Source organism: Orbicella faveolata, unplaced genomic scaffold (assembly GCF_042242905.1).
Source record: "Orbicella faveolata isolate gen_17 unplaced genomic scaffold, um_ofav_v1 contig_13, whole genome shotgun sequence".
NCBI lineage: Eukaryota > Metazoa > Cnidaria > Anthozoa > Scleractinia > Merulinidae > Orbicella > Orbicella faveolata.
The window spans coordinates 16,794,066-16,807,688 of record NW_028301540.1 but is presented as its reverse complement, the minus strand read 5'-3'; the positions used below and the strand labels follow the sequence as shown (position 1 = coordinate 16,807,688).

Below are 13,623 nucleotides of genomic sequence, written 5' to 3'. Positions count from 1 at the left end.
TTTGTCATCCTTGCCACCCTGATCCCTTTTGTTTCTGCTGTGTAAGTGATGCACTGTTTCTGACGTCGCCTCGATCGCATTATTTCTTTCTTTTGATAATTCGGAGGCTCTGCGTGCATTGATGCACTTATCAAGATCTAAGTCAGGAGCTTTCTAAAGATCCTTTCTGAGCTTTGAGGCGTGAATTTCACAGATGATTTGGTCACGGACCAGCGAGTTCCGCAGGGTGCTAAAATTACAAGTTGAAGCTAAGATCTTCAGGGCAACTATGAATTTTTCTACCGGTTCTCCTTCTTGTATTCTAGTGAAGAACTTATAGCGCCCTACTGTTTCATTTTTCTTGGGATTGCAATGGGTTTCAAAAGCATCAATCGTGTCCTGCAGCAAATGCTTGCTTGGGCCACATGTAAATGGCAGTGCATGGTATATCTCTCTTCTCTGGTTGCTGATAATATAGAGAAAGAGCTTTACCTTCATCTTTTCATCTCTCCCTTCCATTGCCAGATCCATGTAAAGAGTAATTTCTTTTTTCCATCTTTTCCAGGCATGAGGAAACTCTTATAAGATTAAATTTGGAAATACAGTTAACAATAAAGATTAGCGAAAAAACTGAGCAACGACGTTTCGGTGTCATCCTGGCACCATTTTCAAGTTAAAAAATATTTGTGCGAAAAGTAAACTAATTTATACCAATGGTAGAGGTGCGAAATTGAATAAATTAAGATTAAGATAGCTGTTCAATGTTCATGTTCATTCCAATGAGGTGTCAAACACTGGTAATGAGTTCAGTGTCTGTTCAAAGCCTAAACAAATACTTTTGCGCGAATGGAGTCTGACTGTGTGTTAAGGCTCGGTTTCTTCTTGCGAATCCACAACATTTCGTGGATCGAGCAATCGAACTTTCCCTGACATTTCTTTAGGATCTTAAAGTTGTTAGTCAGGTCACCAACTGTATCAACTCGGTGTTCATTTTGAAGGTGTTTTCCGATGGCGGTAAATCGGTGTTCCTCAATGCGCTTGTAAAGATGACGGCTAGTGTAACCGACGTATTCTGCATCACACAGATCACATATATAGTTATAAACAACGCACTGTTGATTGATCAAAGGTGGTTTTGGCTCTTGTACTTTGAGATCATCGCCAATTTTACGGCTTCTGAACACCGGCTGTAGTTTGTGATCAAGTTTATTACTCAAGTCTGAGAGATGTTTCTTTACTATGTCCACTGATTTCTGGTCTTTAAAAGGCAGGACTATGCGGTAGATATTCTCTGTTGGAGGCGTCGATCTTGTGTCTGGTGACATCACTGAATTAACGAAACGGGTGATGGTGGAGTTCACAAGAGAATCTGAGTACTCGAGGTTAGAAAAGATCAGTTTAAGGCGTTCGCATTCTGTTGAGAATAGTTCCCATGTTGAGGACAAGCAGTAAGCACGGTTTAACATGGTTTTAACTAAAGATCTTTTATAGCGGTTGTCGACATGACTTTGGTGGTGTAAGAGGAGACCAGTGGAAATGAGGAATGAGGAAACTCACTGCGATTTCCAAAATCCAAGTTTCCAGGCGGTTTGATGTATGTGAACCCCTCAGAACACTTATGCAAAGGATGTGGAGTGGCACTGGACAGGTCATCAAGATCAAGTGTTCCAAAGGACTTGTCAGCTAGTCACTGAAGCACCTGTATTGAAATACTACGTGCCAACAGAAGAGCTAACCCTCCAGAGCGATGCCTCACAAACAGGACTAGGTGCAGAACTGACTCAAAACGATCAGCCTCTGGCATTTGCCAGTAGAGAATTGTCTGATGCTGAGACAAGATATGCCCAGATCAAAAAGGAGCTCCTATCTGTTGTTTTTGGCTTAGAGAAGTTCCATCAATATACATATGGCTGAAAAGTCACAGTGCAAACCGACCACAAGCCACTTGAAGCTAACGTAAAGAAGCCCCTCCACATGGCCCTGAAACGACTCCAGCGCCTCCTGCTACACTTACTAGTATACGAGGTTACCCTCACCTACAGATTTGGCCGCCAGGTGCAGTTAGCAGACACGTTAAGCATAGCATACTTACCCTCTCCAATGTGACAACATTCAAGGCGGAGGTTCAGAGTGTAAACATGCAGGGTTCGTACAAAGTCTTGAATTCTTGAAAAAGTCTGGAAATTTGCAAACTACTTTTCCAGACCTGGAAATAGTATGGAAATTAAAGGCAAAGTCTTGAAAAATGTCTGGAAGTCTGGAATTTTTCTCAAGGAGCAGCAGGTGTTTAAAAGCTAGCTGAAATCTTTGCAATGTAGCTGATTTCACTTGAATTAACTTGGCCAAACGGCAAAACACTCTATAATAAATGGTGGTACAGTCGGAAAGTCCAGTCTCCAATGCCCTGCATTGTATTATGGTTCATTGTGTTTGCAATGCAGCATGGTTTATTTGTTTCCCGCGTTAGTTGAGCGAAGGAAGCAATATTTGTTCGCAGTCATGTAGCTGTTGTTCTTCCCTGGCTTTTCTTTCGCTTTGTAATAATGGGGCAGTGTGTCTTTAACGGAAAGTGGAAAGCAGATGAAAAATTTAAGGCCAGGATTGTAGCTGGTCCTATGTCAAAGACCAAAGCAATGTGTGTTGTTTGTAATGAGGCAATTGATATTTTAAGTATGGGAGAAGCTGCTTTGCAAAGCCACACGATTGACAAGAAACTCATGGAATTGAAACTGTTGTCTCCTTCTGTTACACATTTCCTGTCTTCTAGTTAGGAAAATTTAAGGTAAGACCTAAGAGTAAAGCAAAGTTTACATATTTCTGTGGTTCTTGAAATGTAGGTTTTTTGAGTTATGTTAAGTCACTTCCATGTCTGGTATACACCACTATTTTACTAAAAAATATTAAATCCATTTTCCATTGAGTGTAACCGAGTGGTTGTCTTCCTTTAAATATTTTGTTTCAATGATGTCTACTAAAAGCAACTTGTACAAGTTGGATGCCATATTTCTTTGTTTTGTTTTGTTTTGTTTTGTTTGTTCCAGTCTTCGTGCAACCAAACGTCAAGATGCTATTGAAATATTTCTTTATCTGGCTTGATGGATTTATTGCAATGTAATTATATGTTGTAATTCAGTTTAATTCTTTGTCTAAATTTTTATCACTTGTTTTTATACTTTGTGTTTTTGGTTGTGGTTGAATTGATTCTTGGTATAGATTTTATTTGCCTTTGTTTTTCGGTATGGCAATGTATAACAACAAATTTCAAGACCAGAGACAAAAGTCAAGTGAACCACAACATACATGACATATAATTAATTTCGTCATGTACAGTGCATGTACATGTACTCAGTTCCTTAGTTAGCTGCACATGTTTTACAGGAGCGCAACTACCAGAGCTGAATCTGTGGTTTCTACTGCACCAAATCAGCCTATTGGGAACTTCTTTAATGGAAAAGAGGTCCTTTCAGCTGAAATTTACTGGGCTCTTCAAATTACAGATAAGCATTCCTTCAAAACATGACTGCACAGACATTGATTTCACAGAGAGTGATTAAAAGACCATCTCCTGAATGTTAGAGGGGTTACCAAAGTCTCCTTAACTAAAGAGCTCCTTGTCAGTGCAAGTCATGCAAGACAGAGGTACCAAGCTGACCTAGTTGAAGAGAAAAGAAAGAAAGAGGAGCACAAGAGAGGAGAGAAAGGGAAAGCTGCCCTTTAATTTTAATTTTAATTTTAATTTTTATTCCTTCAATTCCTAGCTAATACAGAGATGTGTAAATATAACGTAAAGAAAATAAATAGAAACCAATAGTGCTTTGTAAGGAAGAAAAAAAAGCGCATAAAACAAAAACTACATCACTTAAGGTGGCTCTATATAGTTTTTTTGGCGCGCGAGGCATGGGTGCGAATGGCGCGAGCGCGCGAGTATTTAAAAGAAAAGTAAAAAACAAAAATAAACATGGCGGCGAGACTTTTATCGCGAGTCGCGTTCCACTTACCGCTATCCTTTTTGACCAGAACAAGTGTTCATCAAAAAACGCCTAGAAATGTTTAAAAATACACTTCTTTCGTGTTCTCCTGACGTGGTTAAACTGAGAAGCCAATTCGCAGCACTTATCATGCCGACATCAGAGAGAGAAGACGGTCGTGATCATACGCGAAGGAAGTCACAGAGTGGTCACGGTGTACTTTTTATGGTCGGAGGCTTCGCTTTGAGTTCCCTGGGCGATGAAACACCAAAAACAGCTGAAGAGTCTGCAACGGCGCAACTGACACCAGAAACAAAACCACCATTGCGTGACGAGAAGGGTCGGTTCTCAAGAAAGAAACCCGCTCAAAGTGGAAACACAGACGACAGGACTCGTGGGATAAAGGAGTGGAGGGCAAAGAGGAAATTGGAGTTTCAAGGAATGGTCGAAGATTGGTCCCCACCGAAGAAAAGAGAAACCCGTTTAAGTCAGGTATGGTTTAAATCTTGTTTTCGCTATTCGTGGCACCAAGCAATTCCCTAAAAGTTTTAAGACAAGTGCTTCATCAAGACTTTCTTTGCTCTGAAATAGTTCTCAATTTGAACTTTTGTATTATACCACAGGTAGCTCATAGCAAATTGTCAACATAATTATACCTGAACATTCTGACATTTCATTTTAAAATTCCAACATTTTTTGTTACAGTTACAACCTAATAATTACCATTAAAATGTAGAAGTTTTAAATTTTTATCAGAAACAAACAAAGAAGGAAAATTGCATTCCACATGGAAGTAGAATTATGGACTTGGATGTTTTGAGAAGTTCATTGAAATGTTGTCAACACTGTAAAGCAGGTGAGAAGAAACATTTTTCTGCCTAAAGAAAATCAACACTAAAGAAAAGTCAAAATGAATTCTCAGTTTTATGGCAAGTACACACAGCTTTAAGGCTATAAAATTAACAGGTTTCCAAAAAAGAATTATGAGGTTGATAATACATGTATATCTTCAATACATTACAAAACGTCTCATATGCAATCAGCCATAAAAAGTCTTGGTCCTTAAATTTTTGGGCAAGTTCCCTATAACAAGCGTCACACAATTGTTTGTCTATTGCGAGCAACAAAAATGTTTTTGATAAATTTGGAACAAACAAGCAGTTGTAAATTTGCCACAGACCACAAATTGCATTCACTGCATTTTGAAATGTTGTTAGTTTTTGCAAAAATTTACTTGTGCTCGTTTATTCCAAATTAAAGGAGAAAACACACTGCCAGAATAAAGTATCAGATCTTCCTGAGTATCAATATATTCACTTTATTTGCAGCCAATTTGTCATTGTGGAACATAACAGCAGGAAAAAAAATGTGGGTTAGCCTCAGTGTTCTCAGTTACCTGTGCAGTGTGTGGTACAGAGAATGTTGTCAAGACCTCCAATGAACACAGGAGCGATCAAAGAGGTCCACTCAGTCAGGATGTTAATTCAAGAGCTGTTCTTGGGTGTCTACATACAGGAATCGGTGAAACCCACCTAAATAATTTACTGTGTACATTAAATATTCCCTCTATGAATCCAGTAACTTTCAAGAGTAGAGAAAATGAGATTGGACATGCAGTAGAGCAAGTAACAAAGAAAAGTTGCAAAACTGCAATGTCAGAAGAAAGAAATGCTGCCATCAAAAAGGGTGTAAAAGCAGATGACCAAGGCTGCATCAATATCCCCTGCTCATATGACATGGGTTGGCAAAAACGGGGAAAGGGGCATAACTCTTCAACCGGTCATGCTGCAGTCATGGGTTTAACTTATGGGAAGGTTATGGATTACACTACAAGAACAAAATCCTGCAGGGTTTGCACAAATGCTAAAAAAACTGGAAAACAAGCCAAGCAACACAATTGCCAACTCAATCATACAGCATCATCAAAAGCAATGGAGCCTATGGCAGCAGTCCATTTGTTCACTGAAAGCCTAAATTCTAAAGTCAAACTATCTGTTTATGTCGGGGATGAAGACTCCACAACAGCTGCACATATAAAAGAGAAGGTCCCTTATCCTGTAGAAAAGTGGACAGACATTGTGCATGCCAAAAGATCCCTTACTACAAGGCTGTATAACCTAAGCCAACGTGGGAAATTTGTAAATTCATCAACTCTCTCACAGAAAGTTATCAACTACTTGGTCAAATGTTTTACTTATAGTGTGTCTCAAAATAAGGGAAATCCATCAGCACTTCAAAAATCCTTGAAAAGCATTCTACCACATTCGTTTGGAGACCACAAAAATTGCAATGAATCATGGTGTGGTGCCAAGAAAGACCCTATTAACTATAAACACTCTGACTTACCCTATGGCAAAGATCTCTATGGCGATGACTTAAGGAAAGCTTTGGAGAGAATTTTTGATGAATATTGTACTGACATAGTAGTTGCAAAGTTATCACCTGGGTCAAATTCGCAGAGAAATGAGGCCCTAAACAGTGTTATAGGCTCAAAAAATCCCAAAATCAGATACTATGGTGGAAGTGAAAGTAATGACTTCCGAGTGGCCTGTGGCATCTCGCAAGTAAACCTTGGATATCAGTACATTAGCCAAACACTTGAGAGCCTCAACATTGAACCTGGTATACACTGTATCAGCTACATTGAAAGGATGGATCACAAGGCTACCCAAGACAAACTAAGAAAAAACAGCATTAATTTCAAACGCCGAAGAGCTCAACTACATAAGCAGAAGATAAATCTTTTTTTTTTTTTTTTTTATTGCAAAACACAGGGAAAAAAAACAACTTACAGTTCAACTACTTACATTACTTATGGGACAATTACCTACATCACTTACTGGATAATTACTAACAATACAATTACTTACATTACTTACACTACAATAAGTTACATTGTATTAATCAATCAATTAATTAATTAATTAATTAAAAAGACTACTTACTACTTACATACAATACACGTTACTTACAATACTGACAAGTGCAATACTTGTTAAGGTTGACCTACAGTACAATAATATCCGTGCAGATAAAAAATAAATCTTGATGGTAAAAAACAAGCTAAGGAAGGAAACACATACCAAAGTGGAATAGGACTTAACCTGGATCCAAACAATTCTACCAAACTGATCCAAGAATTCGACATCATCAATTTGAAAATTTCAAGTGAGGAGCTGAAAAACTTTGAAACATGCATTCCTGAATTAACGATCAGACCAGTGGCGGAGAAATTTCCCTATGACAGAAACACTGTTTACAATTTCATCATTTACGATATTGAAACAAACACGTCTGGAAAAACCGCAGAAATATGCCAGCTCTCAGCAGTTGATCAATCAGGTTTGCACTGTTTCAACGACTATATATTACCTTTGAGGGATGTAGATATTCATGCTACAAGGGTAAATGGTTTAAGTGTCCGAACAGTCAGCGGCGTCAGGACCCTGTTCAAAAACAATCAACCAGTCGAAACTGTGTCACTTGGAAAGTCACTCGAAAATTTTCTAACCTACTTGGAGAAAACTGTCAAGCATGTGAAAGGCGATAATAATATTTATACTGTTTTAATCGGGCACAACTCTCAGGTTTTCAATAATCCAACTCTTCTTCGTCAAGGTGGACATCAACTTTGTGAAAAGCTTTCCTGTCTTAACGTTTTCTTTTCCGACACTCTCCCTGTGATGAAGAACTTGGTCAAACGTAAACATCCCTCTCTGGTCTTACCGGATGGTTCCACAGTTAAATTAAATCAACAATCCATTTATCAGACACTTTTCCATGAGCCTTTCCCCGCACACGATGCAATGGAGGATGTTAGAGCTTTAAGAAGAATAGTCTTTGACTCCCGTTTGAACATTTCAGAGGACATGTTGACAGAGAACATGTCAACAACACAGTACGCAGAAAACGACATGAAATACCTTGATCGTCGCTACAAACTCCTGCAGACGTTCCGAGGAACGCTTTATCATCCAACAAACGCGGAATTCCCCATCAAGCAACAGATTGCTGAAAAAATAGCCGGAAGTGGCATTTCATATCGAGATCTTAAGAATGTTTTCGAGAAGTTCGGAGCAAAAGGGCTTGTTGGCGTATTGTCTCTGCCTCCATCGTCAGCAACTAGCAAGGCTCCACGAGTGACAAAAACAACCCGTATTCTAGCCAAGATCGTTGAGCACTTCAAAGCAGTGGAGGAAACCACAAGTTAAAACGCATTTCCATAAGTATTACAACACTTATTAGGTATACTTTTCGCCGTCGTGGGGAAAAATAAGCTTCTACATCTCGACTAATTTTCAACTAGCATGTGCGAAGGAAGCGAAACGTGAGTATGCACAGTACCGTAACTTGAAGAATTTCTATTTTGATGACGTCACGAAAATACAGGGGTCTTTGGGTGATCTAAAACGCATATTAAGCGCGTTCCAGACGGTGAATTTTTTTGAAAATTGGCACATGGATAGGATTTTTCTTTTTCTCGCTGTTATACATACGTTAATGTAATATGCGTAAAAAACGAAAATTGCGAATTCCTCTGAAAATTATGTACAGATTTTCTTGTAGCTTTGTCAGTTGAAACTCCTTGTGTGTTAACTGTGTTTCCCCCAAAACAAAGAAAATTCACCGTGTAGAAACCTAGAAACACCGTCTAGAAGTGAGGCAGGTTAAAAAAACAAGCCAAGCATTTCTATCAGTAGTTACCATAGCAACAACATTTAGGTTCTGAAAGTGTCTTCCATACGTAGCCTAAGGCTGTAGGTTTTTTATTATTGACCTTCTACCGAGTGCTATGTTGTAAACATTTGCCAAGGGAGAAATTACTTATGCATATTTAATATCCAAAGCTTTGTGAAATACTATATAGAGCCACCTTAAATTGAATTACATTATATATTGGAAGGAGAGAAGAGGGGCACATCTAGATAAACTAATTTTGTGCCCCTAAAAGTTATGTATAACTTGAGATTATTAATAAAAAAAAAGAAAAAGAAGAGGAAAAATGACGAAATAGGTCAGAAAGTTATAAAGAGATAATGTTTTCATTAGTATTGAAGAAGGTACCAGCGTAAAAGTGCTTTTCTAAACGTTCTTTTAGATGGTTTGTCTCTAATGGATTGCGGAAAATTATTCCAAAAGAAACTTTCAATAATGCTGGGGCAAAATCTCCTAAGATTAGTGCGAAATGAAGGTATTGCAACTTGGTTGGATGATGCACTACAGGTACTGTAATTATGTAGTTCAGATACTAATGAAACAGGTAAATTAGGAAACTTATCATGGTGGAAATAATCATAAAAGAGCATACACGTGTTCAGTTTAACAATATCAGGAGTAAAGAAAAGAATAGAAGCAAACATTGAGGCACTGTTGAAGTCTGCTGACCAATTTGCAGAAGAGGCAGAGTCGACTGGGAAAGTAACTCTCATTTCTAAATCAAATGCAATGAGCGAAGTGCTAAAGAAATAGGAGAGTTGAAGTCCATCGAGGAGACAATAGACAAGAAACTTCAAGCTCTAAAGAACTAGTTCTTGTGTCATGAAATAGTTATATATTTCACACACTAATGGCAAAACCCAAGGACTTTGTTGAAAAAGTGTACTGTTAAAAATTGTTTTGAGAACTGAGGTATTTGCTTTATGGAAGAAATTAGTATACTGCTATGTTTTGGTTGTGTCACTGTAAGTTAAGAATTAAACAGCTGAAACTGAATTTTTTTAAACTCAATGTTTTCATAGTTAAGACAGTTATTTCTCATCGGGCCATGAAGAATCTCATTGTTACCTTGAGTCTAGAAAATCAAAAAAGTGGTCTGGAAGAAGTCTGGAAGAAGTCTTGAATTCTGTCCACAAAAAGTGTACGAACCCTGAATATGGCACAAGATTTGCCACTAGCAGCAGCTAGACTAGATGATATCCAAACCCACACTGCAAAGGACGACACCTTACAAGTGCTAACAAGAGTCATCCTAGATGGGTGTCCAAAATGGGGTAAGCCTTTGCGGAGCAAGGGCAGTTATTCCAAAGTCGCTCAGACATGACTTGCTGAGGCAGATCCATGCATCCCACATTGGCGTGGAAGGGTGTATACAATGAGCAAGAGAGCGTCTATTGGCCAGCCATGTTCAGTGAAGTGAAAGATTTCATTCTGAAGTGCGACATTTGCTGCTCAGTTGATAACAAACAGCAAAAGGAAGACATCATTCCCCATGATGTCCCTGACTGTCCATAGGCCAAAGTGGGAGTTGATTTGTTCCAGTTCAACAATACCAATCACCTGATAGTCATGGATTATTTCTCTGGGTTCTGAGAAATCGACCCCCTAGAGAACACTACAGCCAGTCACATAATCAGAAAGATGAAGATGCGGTTTGCCTGATATGGTATTCCTGATATCTGTGTTTCAGACAATGGCCCACAATTCACAGTCCATGAGTACAAGAAGTTCAGCAAGCAGTGGAAATTTGAACTGGTCATGACACCCCCCAGATACCCTAAGAGCAATGGAAAAGTTAAGAATGCAGTTGGAGCGGCTAAGCGACTGATGAAAAAAGCAAAGAAGAATTCTTCCGATGCTTACCTTGCTCTTCTTGAGTACTGGAATACTCCAACTAAAGGATTAGATGCCAGTCCAGCACAGGGACTGATGAACCGCTGAATGAAAACTCTCCTGCCAACGGCAAAATATCTGCTGGTTCTAGAAGTAATCTATGGGCAACACCAGAAGATTGTGGCCAACAAGTAATGTCAGGCCAAATACTACAATAAAGGGGCTCATGATCTCTCTGCTCTGAAGTCTGGAGACGTCGTCAGAGTGAATCTCTCATCTGACAGCCTAAAACAAGAAGACCTGCGAAAGGCACAAGTCAAGGCAGGGGTCAGGGTGCGAAGCTACGAGGTAGTATCAGAGGACGGTGAGAGATTTCCACGCAACTGCGTTCACCTAAGGAAATCACATGAGGCTTTCAGCACCTGCCAACCAATATGGGAGTCGCCCTTTAGCTATGTCACTACACTGTCGACAGCCACACACGGATTCCGCCAGCCTGCCCCTCGATCGTGTAGCTGATAAGTCTCTAGTCAGGCCAACTTCTGCCACACCTGCAACAGATCAACCCAGAAACTCCCAAGGGTCAGATACCCCACTGCCAAATGATGGCCTTTACTGGACCAGGTCCAGCCATGAGGGTAAACGAGCAAAGTAACTTGGAGACTATGTTTAGATAAAGATCACACACTGCGCAAATTTGAACTTTGGAGACTATGCTTAGTTAAAATGAAACACTGTGTGGTTTTGAACGCAACTTGAGTTAAGATTACACTATGGATAAGACAGATACTGTTTCAGAAAGACAGCTTTAGATAAGTCGTTTTGTTCATGTTTATCGGTTTATGTTCTTTTCTTTTTAAAGGGGAAAAGATGTAAAAATAGGATTAGAATAGAGATCGAGTTAGGTAAGCTGATATTGCCTGGGGACTGAGCATTATGTTATCGCAAAATCAGCATGCATACCTCCATACATATTGATTCTGCTCTGAACTTAACTGTCTGTGTCTTGGTTTCCCTATTCTCGTGGCTTGTTACAATGTGTAATCGTTGCTAGGTCAAGATTGCCAGCGGAAATCTTTCTTGCATTCATTGTTGTCATTTGTATCATTGCAGGTTACACCGTCTTGTTTTTTGTTTCATTTCCTTTGATATTACCTCCTGGGTATTATTTTTGTGATCCGCCAGAGGAATGTAGCACCACGGGCTAAATTTTTTTCCTCTCTCTGCAGATTCTGGCTATGAGTTTGTATCAACAAACAGTAAACAAGATGTCTTGAGGCAATCTGCAGTAAACACAAAGTGAAAAAAAAGGTTATATTTTTCAGGTTTGCATTTTCAAGACGTGCAGAGAGTCTGACTTTTTTGGGTCTGAGTTTTTGTTTTCGAGGGTCTCAGTTTACGGGTCTGAGGTCTGAGCTTTCAATCTCATAAGTTGCCCAAGAAAATCCACAGAAAACCAAATGATGAAAACCAAACACTCAGCTGACTTACATGTAAATGTCCAAAATAAAAAAGACTTTAGTTAATGAGTTGGAAAACTAAATGAAATTGAAATGTCATCTAGGACAGTAGCTTTTTCTTCCACCCCCTTGCAAACAGGGTGTGGGTGGTAGCGAGCTGGGGGTGTCCCTTCTCCTTTGCCACTATATATTGGTGCTTCGGTCCACCTCTGCACCCTCCTTGAATGGGATAGGAAGGATAAAAACACTACACTCTAGAAAAAATATTGTTTCTTTTTTAATGATCCATTCAGTCATTATTTCGTTTATTTTTGACACTCAGATCAGGTGAACCATCTTTTTTTGTAGATATTCACGAGTTACCATCCCATTTATCTTAACATGAATACAACTGCATTTTGGTAGGGTTAATGGCAATGAATTTGCCTCTGTAAGATTTTTTTTCATGAACCACGCTAAAACTATCTCAATAAATCTTCAGGGCAATTTAGTGGCATGCAAAATGTAATTCAATTTACTTTCATGGATCACAAACATATTGCAGTCTCATTCTTTATGAACTCTGACAACAACAGCAGTAAAATTATCAAGAAATTATCAATGTAAATTTGGATGTAATTTTGTTGCCTGAAAGGGGTTTTCTGGTCAATATTTACAGAAGCAACATTATATTACTTTTCTTGAAAGTAAAAATTCCAGAGTAGAAAACAAGATGGTGTACTAACCTGCGACGATAAAAACAGCAACATCAAATGCAAGAAAGATTTCCGCATGCAATCCCAGTCATCTGTCCTTTTTGATCCTTTCCTTGGCCGGAGAGCAGGGAGCTGTATTTCCTCATTGTTTACATTAGGTTGCACCAAATAGACACCACCTCTGACGTCCTTCCTCGACTATTGCGTGCACACTAATAATCAAAGAAAAACTGCCCCACCACCAGCAATGCTGGGCAATTTTTCCGATCCGAAACAACAGTTAATCTTTCAAAACCAAGGAGAAATCTTTAGGTGAGATTGAAATTTCGAAGTCCTCTCATCTGACCTTTGGATCTGTAATGCATCATGCCTTCCGAAAACAAGAAATCGATGTAAACAAGGGGTTTCCGATGCAGAAGCCTCAATATTAAATTCAGGGAAAAGCGTCACTCACCATTAACTTGCAGTTTGTTCTACTAAACAGCAAAAAAGACCAGTGGTCTAAGGATCCAATTTGTTTTTCCATGCAGCATGACATTAAAAATAGAATTTTTGCAGGAAAATTTAGCCTAAATATTGGTAAGGATTTGGCAAGTTTGAAATGTTTACATAGGTTAATAACGATGTCACAGCTTAAATATTCTATTCCGCAGTCCAGCTAACTATTTTTTGCAATCTTTCAGTAAATCACGGATAAAAATCGCAGAAAGTCAGTATAAGGTGATATTCTTCACTAAAAATTTGGCGGGAAATATTTCTGACTAATGACTTTTTTGGACTTTGCGAGACCAATTATTCCAATTTGCCTGTAGATACCAATTTTAACTAAACTGGATATTGATGGCAGTGCAAAAGACTATCGCAGAAATGTCTTTCTGTAGAAATAAACTGCCGCACTTTTGAAAAATGACTTGCTGAAAATGGCTAAAATTTGGGTCATGCTCATTAACGATTCAGCAGCGATATTTGGTA

General features: G+C 38.9%; 3 protein-coding genes and 1 pseudogene across 5 annotated transcripts in view; all 4 read left to right on the top strand.

The window, feature by feature from the left end:
* The window catches only part of LOC110047516 (meiosis-specific protein MEI4-like), a 114,271-nt gene that overhangs the window by 92,034 nt on the left and 8,614 nt on the right, over positions 1–13,623 (top strand). The window lies entirely within an intron of this gene.
* LOC149115342 (uncharacterized) lies at positions 2,451–9,659 on the top strand (annotated as a pseudogene). The gene is made up of 4 exons (XR_016205822.1): positions 2,451–2,761; positions 3,358–3,496; positions 6,989–8,155; positions 9,249–9,659. The product of XR_016205822.1 is annotated as an uncharacterized LOC149115342 (transcript).
* Positions 3,497–4,928, top strand: LOC149115344 (uncharacterized). The gene is made up of 2 exons (XM_089284875.1): positions 3,497–4,439; positions 4,704–4,928. Exons 1-2 carry the CDS (start codon positions 4,026–4,028, stop codon positions 4,827–4,829), a joined length of 540 nt encoding a protein of 179 aa, XP_089141001.1. The 5' UTR covers positions 3,497–4,025; the 3' UTR covers positions 4,830–4,928.
* Positions 5,399–6,990, top strand: LOC149115343 (uncharacterized). The gene has a single exon (XM_089284868.1). It carries the CDS (start codon positions 5,516–5,518, stop codon positions 6,869–6,871), a length of 1,356 nt encoding a protein of 451 aa, XP_089140994.1. The 5' UTR covers positions 5,399–5,515; the 3' UTR covers positions 6,872–6,990.